Here is a 13984-nt window from a genome sequence, read left to right as displayed (position 1 = left end):
TAGACTGTTTGGCATCCTGAAAGATGTTCCATTATTCTGATTCATGCCTGGAGTGTGATGCTGTATTCCTGTATTGCCTTCCTGAATAAAGCTTCATGGAGAAAAATCCAGTCTTCTAGTCCTGAGTTTGCTTCTTTGGTTGGGAGCCAGGACACTTACTTTGTTTGGAGTACTTTCCCTTAGTGATCCATTGCAATGATCAGTGTAGAATTCCATGTGTTGCCTTTAATCTAGATCAACTATTTTCTGTGCACGTACATGGGCAAATATACTAAGATGCTGTAAGATAAGGAACTTCTTTTGCTCAGTTTCCCTTCTTGGTTGCCACACTAAGACTGAAAGGAAGAATTCCCAGTGGCTGATTCACCTCCTTTCACTCTGGCTCCAATAATCAGGAAAGGACACTGAAGATGTAGGGACCCTGCTCCCAAAAAAGTAAGGGGTCTAAGACCACCTGGGACCCTAGATGACTACACCCCTGCTTTGCAAGCCCAAGGTTCCAAATTCAGTTCCTATCATCTCTAATTAAAGACCATCGGCAGGGCTGGTGACAACATCTGCTTGCGCACTTGGAGAATCTCTGTGAGTCAAAGTAGAGAATACTGGGCTAGTTGGAACAATGGCCTGACTCAGTATTAGGCAGTTTTTGTACATTCATATTGATAAAACAACTGTCACAGAAACATCCACAAATGGTTTTTGGGGAAAAGTTCACTTTATTGATAACTGTGATGCAGTAAAACGGATAACACTCATCCCTGAACATTATTCTTAAGCCTCCCAGCAGCCTACAATGGATTTTAATATATATTTTTTGAAGTCATTAAGATTTTCAAAAGTCCTTAAGTTGTTGCATTAGTAGTTTTAAAAATGTGAATCATGAGAGGAGACAAGTAGAATTTCTTTTTTGAAGAATGTTAAAATGAAATATTAGAAAATGGTGTATAGAATATATTTTGAGTGACACATATATATGTGCATGTGTGTGTGCGTAACAAACCATTTCAGCTATTATTGAGCCCCATCTGGTGGCGATATGCAAGAACAACGGATATTTATGCCAATGATACGGTAGGTAGGCTTCATTGACTTCAGAGTAGTTATACTTTAGTTTCATGGAATCTTTCATTTCCAAAGTGTGTGTTTTGCATGGATTGCCCAAGAGTAATAGAAAAACCATTGAGGTGGTGATGATCTGCCAACAGAATTAAGATGCCTAGCACAAAACAATAAACTATGTTAATGTTCAATGATGCTGACTGGGTGGGTGATGTTGCATTGCACAATTTTTAGCTGGCCTGGCTGAAAATTTCCAGCCTGAATTCTTTCTCCCTCTTTCACACTCTTTTTAAAAGCACAACTCATCTGTTAAGTCATGGCTGATTTTAAATGTATGCAGTTGAAATATATTAAAATAAGTACACAAGCTTTTCCACAGGAGACATAGGGTGAGCCAAGTGCTAGAAAATGCTGCAGAGAAATGTGGGTGTTTGCCTGAACATTCTTTCAATATGACCATGGCAGCCAGGGAGATATTGTAGGGCAAGAGGTGTTCCTCCAGATGTTGCTGGACTATGCTCTCCATCATCCCTAATTATTGGCCATGGCATCTGGGTCTGATGGGAGTCGTTCTCCCACAACATATGGAAAGCACAACTTTGACTACTCTATACCATCACTGGTGTAGAGGTCCTCCAGACGTTGCTGGACTCCAGCTCCCATTATCTCTAACCATTAGTCACACAGGCTACAATACATGTAGGGTCACATGTTCCCTTCTCTTTTCTAAGGTATATACCCTGTTCTTACAGAGCACTGGCCTGGGGGGCCATGCTGTCCCTCTCTGTGAAGTAGTGTTTTCCAGAACATATGGAACACTCCTTTGCAATCAGGCTTCTGCACACAAACACTTCATGGGAAGACTGGCGGTGCTGGACATCAGTTGTCTTCCGGGGAAGCTTGTTTGCCATTACTGATCATCTCATAAATATCCAAGGAACTGCATGGTTCCCTTGCACACAGCAAGAAAACCACTGCTTGCAATAGCAGGATCTCACAACCCTACTCTGTGTGCATATGTGCACAGTGGCAAGTGGAGCAGTAGTTTGCCTGTGTGTAGGTGTGACCAAAGTGGAGCAATTGAGGCAGTAGGAGAATCCCTGCTGTTGTTACCTGGAAACTGACATGAGATGACAGTGGAGGTTGGGAGTGTCTTAGTTGGCACTGCAGAAGCATGTGACTGCTGATTGGCTAGCCGCCTCCTGTGCAGGTGAGAGTTGCTGATTGGCTGCCCACTGTGTAGAAATTGAGGCTAGCCATTCAGCAACCAAGTGCTTGCACAGTGTCCGATAAGAATTTTACCCCCCACCAATCCATCACCTCTGGCACATCCTAACTGCGAAGCAAATGACTTCACTGGCTGTCAGTGTGTGCGCGCTCTGGGCCATGGACACACTATTCTTCTCAAAAGTGACATTATCAGTGATCAGAACAGCCAATGAACTATTACCACACTGGTTCGATGCTTATACCAGGAACCTCCATCTGTAGTTACACCTCTGGACTATACAGGAGAGAAGCCCTGTTGTTATTGGCACTTGTTACTTCTATATTATTGTTAGTTTTTATTGTTAGTCTCTTAATGTTTTGATGTTTACATGTTCTGCTTTGTACGTTGCTTAGAGTGGCTGACAATTCAGCCAGATAAGCAACTAAGAAGTCGAATAAATAAATAAATAAATAAATAAATACAATATATTAGCCCCAAAGAGGGCAATGCAATATTAATTATATTATATCTATATTTTTATAAATTTTATAATTAAATTATATTTTTCTATAATAGAACTATATTATAGTTATATTTTCCTGCCTCCCATAGAGATTCACCATGTGAGTCCAGGGCAACCTCTAGGTTTGATGGGCTGTCAGGTCCCCTCATTGGACTGAGCCCTCTGCCATCTTCCTCACCCCGCCTTCTGAAACTAGCAGGCAGGAGGCAACTAGATAGCAGCAGCAGTGCCAGGTAGCCCATCAATATCATGCTGCTGGACTCTCTGCTGCATTGCATTAACTTCCCCACAATGCAATGTCAGCTGGCATCCCAGCAGCTGCAATCCCCAGCAGCGGTGTTGATAGGAGTGCTTGGCTGTTGTGGCTGGACTCCCCCCTCCAGCTTCTCCCATGATGCAATGCCATATGTATGCCGGTCTGGACAAAGAAAGGAAAAAGGTGGCGGGTTCAGACCAGGCCTATCTTCAGTGGTGATGGGCTCTACTGAGGGAATTGCTGCCCAGACATTTGCCTGAGGGTGCAATGTGCCGGTACTGGGCCTGTACGAGATGCGTGCTTGGAAATGTATGCTTGAGATGTATGCTTGACTTAGCATGGGCATTCATATTCAATGGGAGCATCCTCTGAAATATAAATAGCACCTTTGGAAAGGTGATTTTTCTCCAGGACAGGGAGACAGAATTATGTCTCCCCATTTCTCTCTATGGTCCAAGGCTGCTCAGGCTTCCCAGTGGATGCTATTTACTTTTTTAAAAAAACACCCATGGATGTTAATTGCATTCACATTATTGCCTAGTTTAGTCCTTATTATTGCTAAAATGGACTAGTCAGTGGTCCCTGTGTTTTAGTGCTTGTTTATAGAAAGAAGCAAGCACCTTAAAGCAAAGAACTCTAATGTCAAATATTTCAAGGCAACCCGAGTAAATGCAGATGAATGGGAAAATGCATTATTTAATTCTCAATTTTTCAGACATCTAGCCCAGTTATTGACTTGCTTACTTTTTTCTGGTGTGTGTGTAATAACTAGTATTGTTAAGAAATCATTTCAACTCACAATTTTACTCATAATGAATGCAAGGTTCATTTTATGATTGCCTCACTATTCCTCCCAAGAACGCATTCACTTCTGATCCACTTGTTTGACTCCAAAAGCGATCATCCAAGTATGGATGCTGGTGGAAAAGATAACTAGCGTGCTATGTTCTAAGCAATGTCCAACCTAAATTTGGGCAAGAGGTCCAGTCTACAATGCCTTGCTGGGGTTAGATGAGAGCACCTTACTGACATCAATGTCCGATTCTTTCATATGAGGGTGCAAGTCTATATAAATCCCGGATTCCTTGCAGAGTTTCAGCAAGGTATTGATATTGCTCTGGGACAAGCGGAGATACCTGTGCAAAGAAAGTAAGAGGGCGGCATGTTTATAAGTCATCTTTGTTAACAGCAAAGATCTAGTGTCATAGGTTCTCTAGAATACTTTTGATGTCAACAGGTGTGGTTGGCACCAGCATCTGACAAAAGTGGGACAATATGCAGGTCCCAAGGATTGCTTTTGAGGTGCCTTCCCACCTCTCTCCATTCTCCATCCTGACAGTCAGAAGGCAGGCGGTGTAACTGGATAAGCGGAGAAGCAAAGGACAGGCACAACAGGGTACAGATGAAAACATATTAGGTGACATGCAGAAGAAGAGCTGGTTCAAGGACCATCAAAGCAGAGTAAAGACAAATAGCAGAAGAAAACAGAGCAGACTAAAGCATCCTTCGCTAACTCAATGCCCTCCAGATGTTGTTGGACTCCAGTTCCCATCAGCCCCAGCCTACATTGCCAATGGTCAGGAATGATGGGAGTTGTGTTCCAACCATATCTAGAGGGCACCATGTTGGGGTAAGCTGGACTAGAGGCACAGCCAGAGAGTTCAAATTGGAGCTGTTGACCGGCCTGCTAGAATCTTCTTCTTATTTCCTTTTAACAGGGGCTGTTGAGGAGTGGAGCCAAAGATCCCTGGGAAACTAGATTGGACTTTGGAGACCTTGCAAGGCAAAGTAGGACTTGAGAAGTGATTCACAACATCAATACAGCCATTAGTTCACATTTGCTGGTCCCCCAGTGCTTGTCCGAGGTGGATTAAGGGTAAAGGAAAGCCCTGCTGAAGTGTTACACCCATGAGTAAGTGGGAATGAGCACTCTAACTCTAGCCCATCTATCCCCCTCCATGAATTAGAGGGTGAACGTCTTTAGCAAGTAGCCTGTTCTACTCACGTAGGCCAGTGTTCTTCAACCCCAGATGCTTTTGGATTACAACTCCCCTCATCCTCAGCCAACTTAGCCAGTGGTCAGGGTTGGATGGGAGTTGTAGTTTAGCAACATCTAGGGACCCAAGATTGAAGAAAACTGATGTAGGCTCCCAATGCACTGTAGAACCCTGGAAAATCAGGGTTCTACATCATGAAGGGAGCCTCAGCATGTGCAGGAGATGCTCCACAGTAGACAGTTGCCCTGTAACTTGCAGTGGGCAACAGGAATGGCTTTAACTCATTTTTGTGTCCTACATACTCAAGAGTATAAAGCCTGAATAGGGATGAAGTGCTGTACATATCAAAAAGTGAGCCAGCAGCATGCTCCTGATGGAAGGGGCCCCACTGCAGGGATGTGCCCCTGGCACACTGGAGAACTCACATTATTGATGGACAGTGGTGTGGGAGGCACACAACATGATAGTGTCAGGATGTAGTTAAGTTTTGCTACATTTTATGGAAGATGAAAAGGGAACTGAAGATGGGACCAAAGCTATGCATCTCCTATCCAGTTCTGCCACCACTTGTTGGGACTTTCTAACCAACAACCATTGCAGTGTTTGGGGTCTGTTCACATGCTCATCTGGGGGAGATCAGGAGTATCTTCCACCTCATGTGCTCCCTCTCACTGCTCCCCTCACAGCAAGCAGATGCCAACAGGTAAATCAGAAGGCCCCACTTCCTATAAAACTCAGGATCTCCTTGAGTTTACTGATTTACTTCTTCCTGCCATGGGAGGAGGGAACCTGAGGGCTTTTCCTGATCTCATCCTAGATATAATTATTATTTTTTATTTATTTGCTTATTACTTTTACATCTCACCTTTTCTTCCAGGGAGCTCAAAGTGGTGTACAAACATGGTTCTCCTCCTCCCAATTTTATTTTTACAACAACCCTGTGAGGTATGTTAGGCTGAGAGACTTACTAGCCCAAGGTTACTCAGTGAAGTTCATGGGTGAGCTGTAATTTGAACCCTGATCTCCCAGGTCCCATTCTGACACTCTAATCGCTACATGACATTGGCTCTCTATTTTGAGGGGTGGAATAACATCTGATCAAACACGTTGAGTTCCTCATATTGTTCTCAGTGGGGAAGGGCCATAAACTCAGTAGCTGAGTGTCTGTTTTTCATGTCGATAGTCTCAAGTTCAATGCCTGTCATCTTCAGGGAGGGATTGGAAAGGTCCCTGCCAGAAATCTTGGACAGCCACTGCCAGTCAGTGTAGACAATACTGAGCTAGATGGACCAAGGGCCTGGCTTAGTATACAGCTGCTTCCTGTGTTCTTATTATTCCTTCTGTTTCCAACATATTGGTGGCAATCTTTGAATATTAAAGGCAGTCTCTGAATTCCTGACGTTATGCAGAAGAGGGAAGTTTGGGGATGTTGGGGGGAATCCCAAGGTTTGCATGTATAAACAAACAAACAAACAAACAAACAAACAAACAAACAAACCCTTAGGGGACTGGATTCAAAACAACCCAATGTGGACACTCAGAATGCTCAGTGGGAATGGGCTGTTTACGTCTGTTGGAGGGGAAGAAACCCCTGGAAAAATGGAAGAGGGTGGAACGGAATGGAGTGTTTGGAACTCTGAACAGGAGAATTCATTGCAAGGCTCCACTTGTTCCTGCTGTTTCTGATGTTTGAGCTGTGAGTACCATTGCTCCACCCATGCCCAAGAGCACATATCAGAGGGCTTGGGGGAATCCAGATGTTTGCAGAATTAAAAAAAAACTTTAAAAGCCCAATGGGTCACACACCATCCCCAAAAGTGCACAGTGAGGTTGGGCATGCTCAGTGGCCATGGAATGCTGACTAGGTTTTTTTTGGGGGGGGGAGGGGTATGGAAAACTGTGTGGGAGGGGGAATGGAATGGAGTGGCTGGAATCCTGAACTGGGACCGCTCTAAACCACAACATTTTGTTGCAGGTTCCACTTGTGTTTTTTTGCTAACCTGCAGCTCAAAAATTCTTCAGGTTTAATCTCAGGCAACTGCTCTAGTGGCTTTGATTTCTCTTCCTCCCATTCCTTTTTGAGCATGCTCCGGAGCTTCTTCTGCAACAATGGGAACCCGGAGACTGGCTTATGGAGATGCAGTGTCGACTGTGAGAACCGGTCTCCTCTCGTTGACAATCTTTGCAAGGAAGGAAAGAATGCCATCGCTTCTTGGAGCGATATGCTGTTATCCAGGCTAGGTTGCCCGAGGCTGCTTCCTTTCCTGGAGTCTCTGTTAGGTGGGAATGCATTGTAAACACTGTTTCTTTGGGCATTTCTGGCTGAGATGGTTTGCATGGGCAAATCCATTCCGCTGAAGGGTGTGGGATCCTTGGAATTCTTCCGGTCTGAAAGAGATCAAACGCTATGATCAGAAAAGTAGCTTCTGCTCACTAAGGTCCTAACTGACTAAGGACATTCCCATGATACATAGCGTGCAGCTACTCTGGGGGCAATGTTAGTAGGTGGGAGGGCCAGAACACCAGTTCTTGTGCATTGGGTCCAGGAATTCTCTGGAGGAGTTTCCTACCATTGCTTGGTCTTTTGGTTGGCAGTCGCAGAAAGCTCACAAAGTTGGGCAGATGGTCACCAAACTGGGTCCATGGGATATTAATGGATTCTTTCCGAGAGGCTGGCCGTGTGTCTGTGTTTTGTTCTTGGCTGGATGCAGGATAGCTGGATGTCTTAGGGGGGGGAAAGGAATATGTTTTCTTATTCATTTGTTATCTTCCTTGGCAAACATTGGACCTCCAAAGTAGCTCACAGTTTAAAATGTCAACTTCTTTTTACACAAACACACGTGATCCCCAGTACTGTCTCCTCATTTATGGGCTGTGGTTCTGCCATGGTTCATTCTTTCCAAACAGGTTGCAACCTATCCTTATCTCAACAATTTGTAATCAGTTAAAGCAAACCTGCTCAATTATCCTGTTAGCTCCAAAGTACTATTCCAAAGCATTATTATTGCTCTCTCTAATAATGAACTCTGGTGGTGAGTGCCAATAGAAATTGAGCCAACAGAGCCTGCTGCTGTTGGACTGTTCCCTCCTCGCCCCCACAGGACCACCTGTCACCAAGTGCCACATGGGAAGGATTCCAGGAAAGGGAGGGGGGAAGAGGCCGGCAGGCGAAGAAGTATCATGGCCTGCTCTGGCTGGACTATCCCTTCCTTGCCTCACAGGGTCATCGTCCACCATCTGCCCTGTGGGAATGATTCCAAGAGAGAGAGAGAAAGAGATGAAAGCAGGTGAAGACCATCAGGAAGGATCCTGTTCACTTTGTATGGGTTGTTTATTGTGGCTTTAAAGACTGTATTTTAAAGTAACTTGAAAAATTTGTATCCCAAAAGGTGGAATATTAATAACTGTAATGAAATGAAGGAATAACTATGGGGAGGAGGTCACCATCATGAGTTTCCCAAGGCATTTGTCTCAGTGTTTCTAGTAACAGAGGATTGTATCCAATGTTAGGAGGCCCCCTCTGCACTGTACATTAAAACAATATCATACCACTTTAAACAGTCATGGCTTCCCCCAAAGAATCCAGCAGCATGTTAAGGGTGCTGAGAGCTGTTAGGAGTAGGGTTGCCAGGTCCATGGCCTGAGACTGATCCTGTATCTTTAGGAGAAGAGAAAGTCAGCCAAGTGCAGGTGTTCTTGCAACTCTGTAATGGGAAAAACCACAAGGTGAAATTCTCCCTTCCCCCTGCACAACTTTTAAAGATACAGAAGACCTCTTGGTTGCCAGGCCCAGCCTCCAAGAGGTCTTCTGTATCTTTAAAAGTTGTGCAGGGGGGAGGGAGAATTCCACCTTGTGGTTTTTCCCATTACAGGGTTGCAAGAACACCTGCACTTGGCTGACTTTCTCTTCTCCTATAGATACAGGATCAGTCTCAGGCCATGAAGCTGGCAACCCTAGTTAGGAGACCTCTGTTCCCCTCACACAGTTGTGATTCCCTGAGTTCCCTGGGAAGAGGGATTGATTGCTAATCCACTCTGGGAATTGTAGCTCTGTGAGGGGATGAGAGGTCTGGCAACTCTCAGCACCCTTAACAAGCTACAGTTCCCAGGATTCTTTGGGGGAAGCCATGACTGCTTAAAGTGGCAAGATACTGCTTTAAATGTATAATGCAGCTGGGGCCTTTGTCATAGAGTAGATCTATTGAACTGAATGGAGACAATTAACTTAGAGGGCACTAATTCCAGTGGGTTTACTCTAGAGTAAAAGTTAGATGGCTACAACCAAGAATGAGGGACTAGATGGCACTTTGCTCTGCAATGCCCTTCTGATGTTCCTATGAAATGTAGCTGATGCATCATCGTTATTATGCATTTTAAAAAATGGAGTCATGTTAGGTACTTGAACCCCGCCCCTCTTCAAACTGCTGGCACAGTTTCCCTTTTCATTGGCAGCTGGTGGGTAAACATGCTGCCTTTTTTTAGAGCTTCCTTCTCCCTTAAAAAAATGTTCATGGGGGAAAGCAAGAGACAGATGGCAAACACAGATAAGTGTTTCCCAAGAGAAACCAATCAACTACTTAAGGAAAATATGATCCAAGGGTCTTCAGAGTCAGCGATGAGACCTTTCTCAGTTTTAAATATAGAGAGTGGCAGGAATTTTGCTGTTTTCTCAACAGCTTCTCCCGTCTCCCAATCAAGCCCAAAGAATGTTTGGACCCTGTTCAAGGAAGTGGCAGCTTTGGCTGATTTTAATTGATGCATGTTAACAACATGCCACATCCTTTGAGCGAAAGTTGCAAAAGGTGATACTTGACTTTGAAAAAAGCAAGACGAGTGCATTCTTCATCTCTGCTAACGTTCAAGGTTCCAGATCCCTTGGGCGACTTGCAAACTTTCATCCAGTTTTTGTGCAGTTTATGCTAGGTGAGGAAAGTGTGTTGCTGCAGACAGCCCAATGCCCTGAGCAGAAAAAAGTTGGAAGGGAAATGCTTGCTCAGGTTTGGTGTCCTTTTGAAGGAAGAAATATGGTGTAATATTTGGGTGTATTTACAAAAATGCAAGCTGGGCATTTGGGATGGGCAAGAAATTCAATTCAGTTCACTATTCAAGCTGAATCTATTGAATTTGCACTTTCCAAAACAACATGAGAACCGAAACACTGCCAGACTTCAAAATTTACATTTATTTGAATTTTGCAATGCAGCTCGCCAAACAATGTTTACAAGAATGCATATGATAAAGTGTGCATAAAAATGAATATATTCATGAAAGTAACATACAAAAATGCATTGTATTAGGAGAAATTGCTTGCAAAAATGTGTACATTTTGTGTTGACTGCCTACAAAAATATGAGGATTTAAAAAAAAAAACCACAAATTGTTGCAGAAATGTAGAGGACTGAATCGTATGATTGATCATCAGTTCTCCACATTTCTGCAGCAATTTGACTTTTTTTAAAAAAAATATCCTCATGAAAATTCTTCAGCATTTTCTTCTAATAAACGCATTTTGATTAATGTACACACTTTTGCGAGCCATTTCTCCTAATACAATGCATTATTGTATGTCATGGTCCCCTAATGTATTAATTTTTTATAACCATTATTTGGTTGGAGAATGGCACTGCAAAATTCAAATACGTATAAATTTTGAAGGATCGCTGTGTTTCAGTTCTCATGTTTTGGAAAATGCAAATTTGATAGATTCAGCTTTAAATGCAAACTGAATTGAATTTCTCCCCCATCCCTAGGCATGGCCAACATACAGAACCCAGAATGGGACTAAGCAGAGAGGTGTAATATTTGCACTTAAGAAACCCAAAACTCTTTCTCATTCAGTATGTACGTATATAGATAGATAGAGAAATAGGTGAGAAATATTTCTATATTACCATCCCGCCTTTCCAAAACGCTTCATTACCTTGTAGTATAACGTTTTATAGGATGTAGAGGGCGAGATCTGTGCTTGTTTCTTGAGCCACTTTCTCACTTTTCTCTCCTCTTGCTTCAGCAGGTTGTCGTTCATCGTCTTCATGGAATCAAGGGATCGCCTAATCTTCTTCAACTGAAGAGATGGGGAGGCAAGAACACATGTGAACATGGGAAGCTGCCGTGCATCAAGTTGGACAGCTGGTCTGGGTCAGAGCTTGGAAAAGTTACTTTTTTGAACTACAACTCCCATCAGCCCCAGCCAGCACGGCCACAGGATTGGGCTGATGGGAGTTGTAGTTCAAAAAAGTAAATTTTCCAGGCTCTGGTCTGGGGTAGCTCAGTTTTGTCAACAACTCTGCCTGGCAGGGGCTCTCCAAGATGTCAGGCTCCCGGTGCCACCTGGCGATGTTGGGGATTAAACCTGGGACCTTCTGCATGCAGGGCAGATGCTCCACCACCACTGAGATATGCCCCTACCCCAGAAGCTAGATTGTTTCTAGAAGTTTTCTTAAAAAAAGAAAACAGCAGCGAAAAACAATCTCCAGAGAAATTATTTTTCATCCAGTTGCCTATTTATTTTTCTTTTGAAATGTAAAATTCTTTGGTGCTTTGGAGCGGGATGTGCCCCAGGGGAAGCGTGACCATGAGGCAAAATGAGTTGGCTGCTCTGGTGGTGGATTCTCTGGGTGCTCTTAAGGGTAGTAGAGCAGAGTGGGAGGCAGAGAGATTGGGCACAATCAGCCAGGAAATTAAGAATGTAAGAATATCTCTGGTGTATTAGGCCAAAGGTTTATGTAGTCTAGTTTCCCACAGTGGCTGACCAGATACCTCTGGAAAGCTCACAAACAGCATATGAAAGTCATAGTCCTTCTCTGTTCTTGCACCCCCATCCCACCACTGGTATTTAGAGGAATGTTGCCTCAGGTATTTCTATCAAATGCAGAATTTATATTAGCAAGAGGGATTACTCCTGTTCCAGACCTGTCGACTGTGCCGCTTTGGTTGGGACAATGCTAGCTGTTTAAGGCCGATCTCCTCCAGATTTGAAATCTAGGCCACATCTACACCAGCCATTGATTCCACATTAAACAGTCATGGCTTCCCCCAAAGGATCCTGGGAACTTTAGTTTGGGAAGTGTGCTGAGAGTTGTTAGGAGACCATTATTCCTCTCACAGAGCTCCAATTCCCAGAATTCTCTGGGAAGAGGGGTGGACTGTTAAATCACCCTGGCCGTTAGAGCTCTGTCAGGGGAATAGGAGTCTCCTAATAACATTCAGCATCCTTCACAAACTATACTTCCCAGGATTCTTTGGTGGAAGCCATGACTGTTTAAAGTGGAATAAATATGTGGTAAGGATGTGACCCTAGTCTTAGTATTTAAGCTTGTCAGTTCCACCTTTGCTGCGATTTCCTAAGCGATGTTAGGAGTGGCTACGATAAGCTTTCCAACAGAAGGGATTGCTGCTGCTGCTGCTGCTGCTGCTGCTGCTGTTTTAGCAAACTCCTTTCCAGGATAGCTCAGATTCCTTATAGAACCTGAAACCAATTTTCCTTACAAGACATTGGCTCCTTTCTAAGTAAGTTAAGCTAAATGTCTTCAAATCTCAGTTGCTTAGATAGCTCATATCTAAGGTCTGGCAAGCAGCAAAGTCTAAGGTGGTAGCAGCCATCCACCATAGGTTGTACAGAAAGATGTAGGAGCGACAGGGATGGAAAGGAATGAGGCACATACTGAGCGTACTCATTGGATAGAGTTAGTTAGCATTTATTTAGAGGTTCTATTGAGAAACGGGGGAACAAAAGAACCAAGAACACGATTAGCAACAGAGGTGACTTGGGGAGCAACCCTCTCCAGTGAGTGCTCTGAGCACCTGCCCCTTTCCTTTCCATCATCATTGGTTTTTATACCGTTCTTTATGGGTCCTGATGGCTTCCACCACCCTGACATAGGACACTGTTTTATACTGAGTCAGACTACTAGTCCATCTAGCTCAGCACTGCCTAGGAGTGGCTCTCCAGAACTTCAGACAGAAGTCTTTTCCAGCCTTACCTGGAGACGCCAGGGACTGAACCTGGAACCTCTTGCATGGAAGCCGTGTGTTCTACCACTGAGCTACAGCCTTTCCCCCAGACCAAGTTGCTGGCACTACCATAGATCCAGAGCTTGGAAAAGTTACTTTTTTGAACTACAACTCCCATCAGCCCAATCCAGTGGCCATGCTGGCTGGGGCTGATGGCAGTTGCAGTTCAAAAAAGTAACTTTTCCAAGCTCTGCATACATCTGAGGTATCTAAGCAGCTCTGGTAAAAGCAGAATGTTCCTATTAAGTGCCTGGTGGATAAAAAAAACCTGTGCAGATAAAGTGTTTTCATGCTCCATACCTGAAATGTTTCCCTGTCATTGGAGACCCTCAGAGCCTTTGCCCTTTTGTTGTCGAGCCAATCCATACTTCCCAGTGGCTTCCAGCTTCTTTCAGTCATAATTTTGATTTAGAGGCAGCAAGGACACCTTTTATGGAGACTTGCCTAAAGGTAGCCGGATAAGATCTGCGTCAGTTGCCTACTGCCCATCTCGCCACGCTAAAATCATTGGTGGGCCCTGGTGAAGATGAAACATCTGCCAAGGAACTGTGATGTAACAATACTGTGTTCTTCCATGATTCCTGAAAGCGTTGTCTTGGCAACCAACCTGAAAACATTAAAGGGGCTGTGGTATCATTAATAGATAATTAGTCAAGGGGGAAAGATAAATTGCTCTTTGCTGGAGTTTTCATATAGCTACTTTTAGGCTTGTCTGTTAGGATGGTGGTCAACAGAAGTTTATATAATTGTGAATGGTGTAGAGCTCTCAATCTCAATGGACTGCCTTCAAGTGGATTCTGATTTATAGTGACCCTATGAACAGGCTAGAGCAGGGGCAGCTAATTTGGTGCCCTCTAGATGTTGTAGACTGCAGTTCCTATTAGCTGTGCCGGCTGGGACTGATGGGAGTTGTAGTTGAAAATGTC

At 43.9% G+C, this 13984-nt stretch overlaps 1 protein-coding gene across 1 annotated transcript; it reads right to left on the bottom strand.

The window, feature by feature from the left end:
* Positions 1-4036: 4036 nt before the first annotated feature.
* On the bottom strand, positions 4037-13457 carry C13H16orf78 (chromosome 13 C16orf78 homolog). The gene is made up of 5 exons (XM_061594703.1): positions 13359-13457; positions 10966-11109; positions 7616-7769; positions 7046-7433; positions 4037-4184 (listed from the first exon to the last, which is right to left on the bottom strand). The coding sequence occupies exons 1-5, from the start codon at positions 13455-13457 to the stop codon at positions 4037-4039; spliced, it is 933 nt and encodes a 310-aa protein (XP_061450687.1).
* Between the last annotated feature and the right edge of the window lie 527 nt (positions 13458-13984).

Source organism: Rhineura floridana, chromosome 13, assembly GCF_030035675.1.
Source record: "Rhineura floridana isolate rRhiFlo1 chromosome 13, rRhiFlo1.hap2, whole genome shotgun sequence".
Lineage (NCBI taxonomy): Eukaryota > Metazoa > Chordata > Lepidosauria > Squamata > Rhineuridae > Rhineura > Rhineura floridana.
Note: the sequence above shows the minus strand (reverse complement) of the source record. Positions and strands in the feature narration are given on the sequence as shown.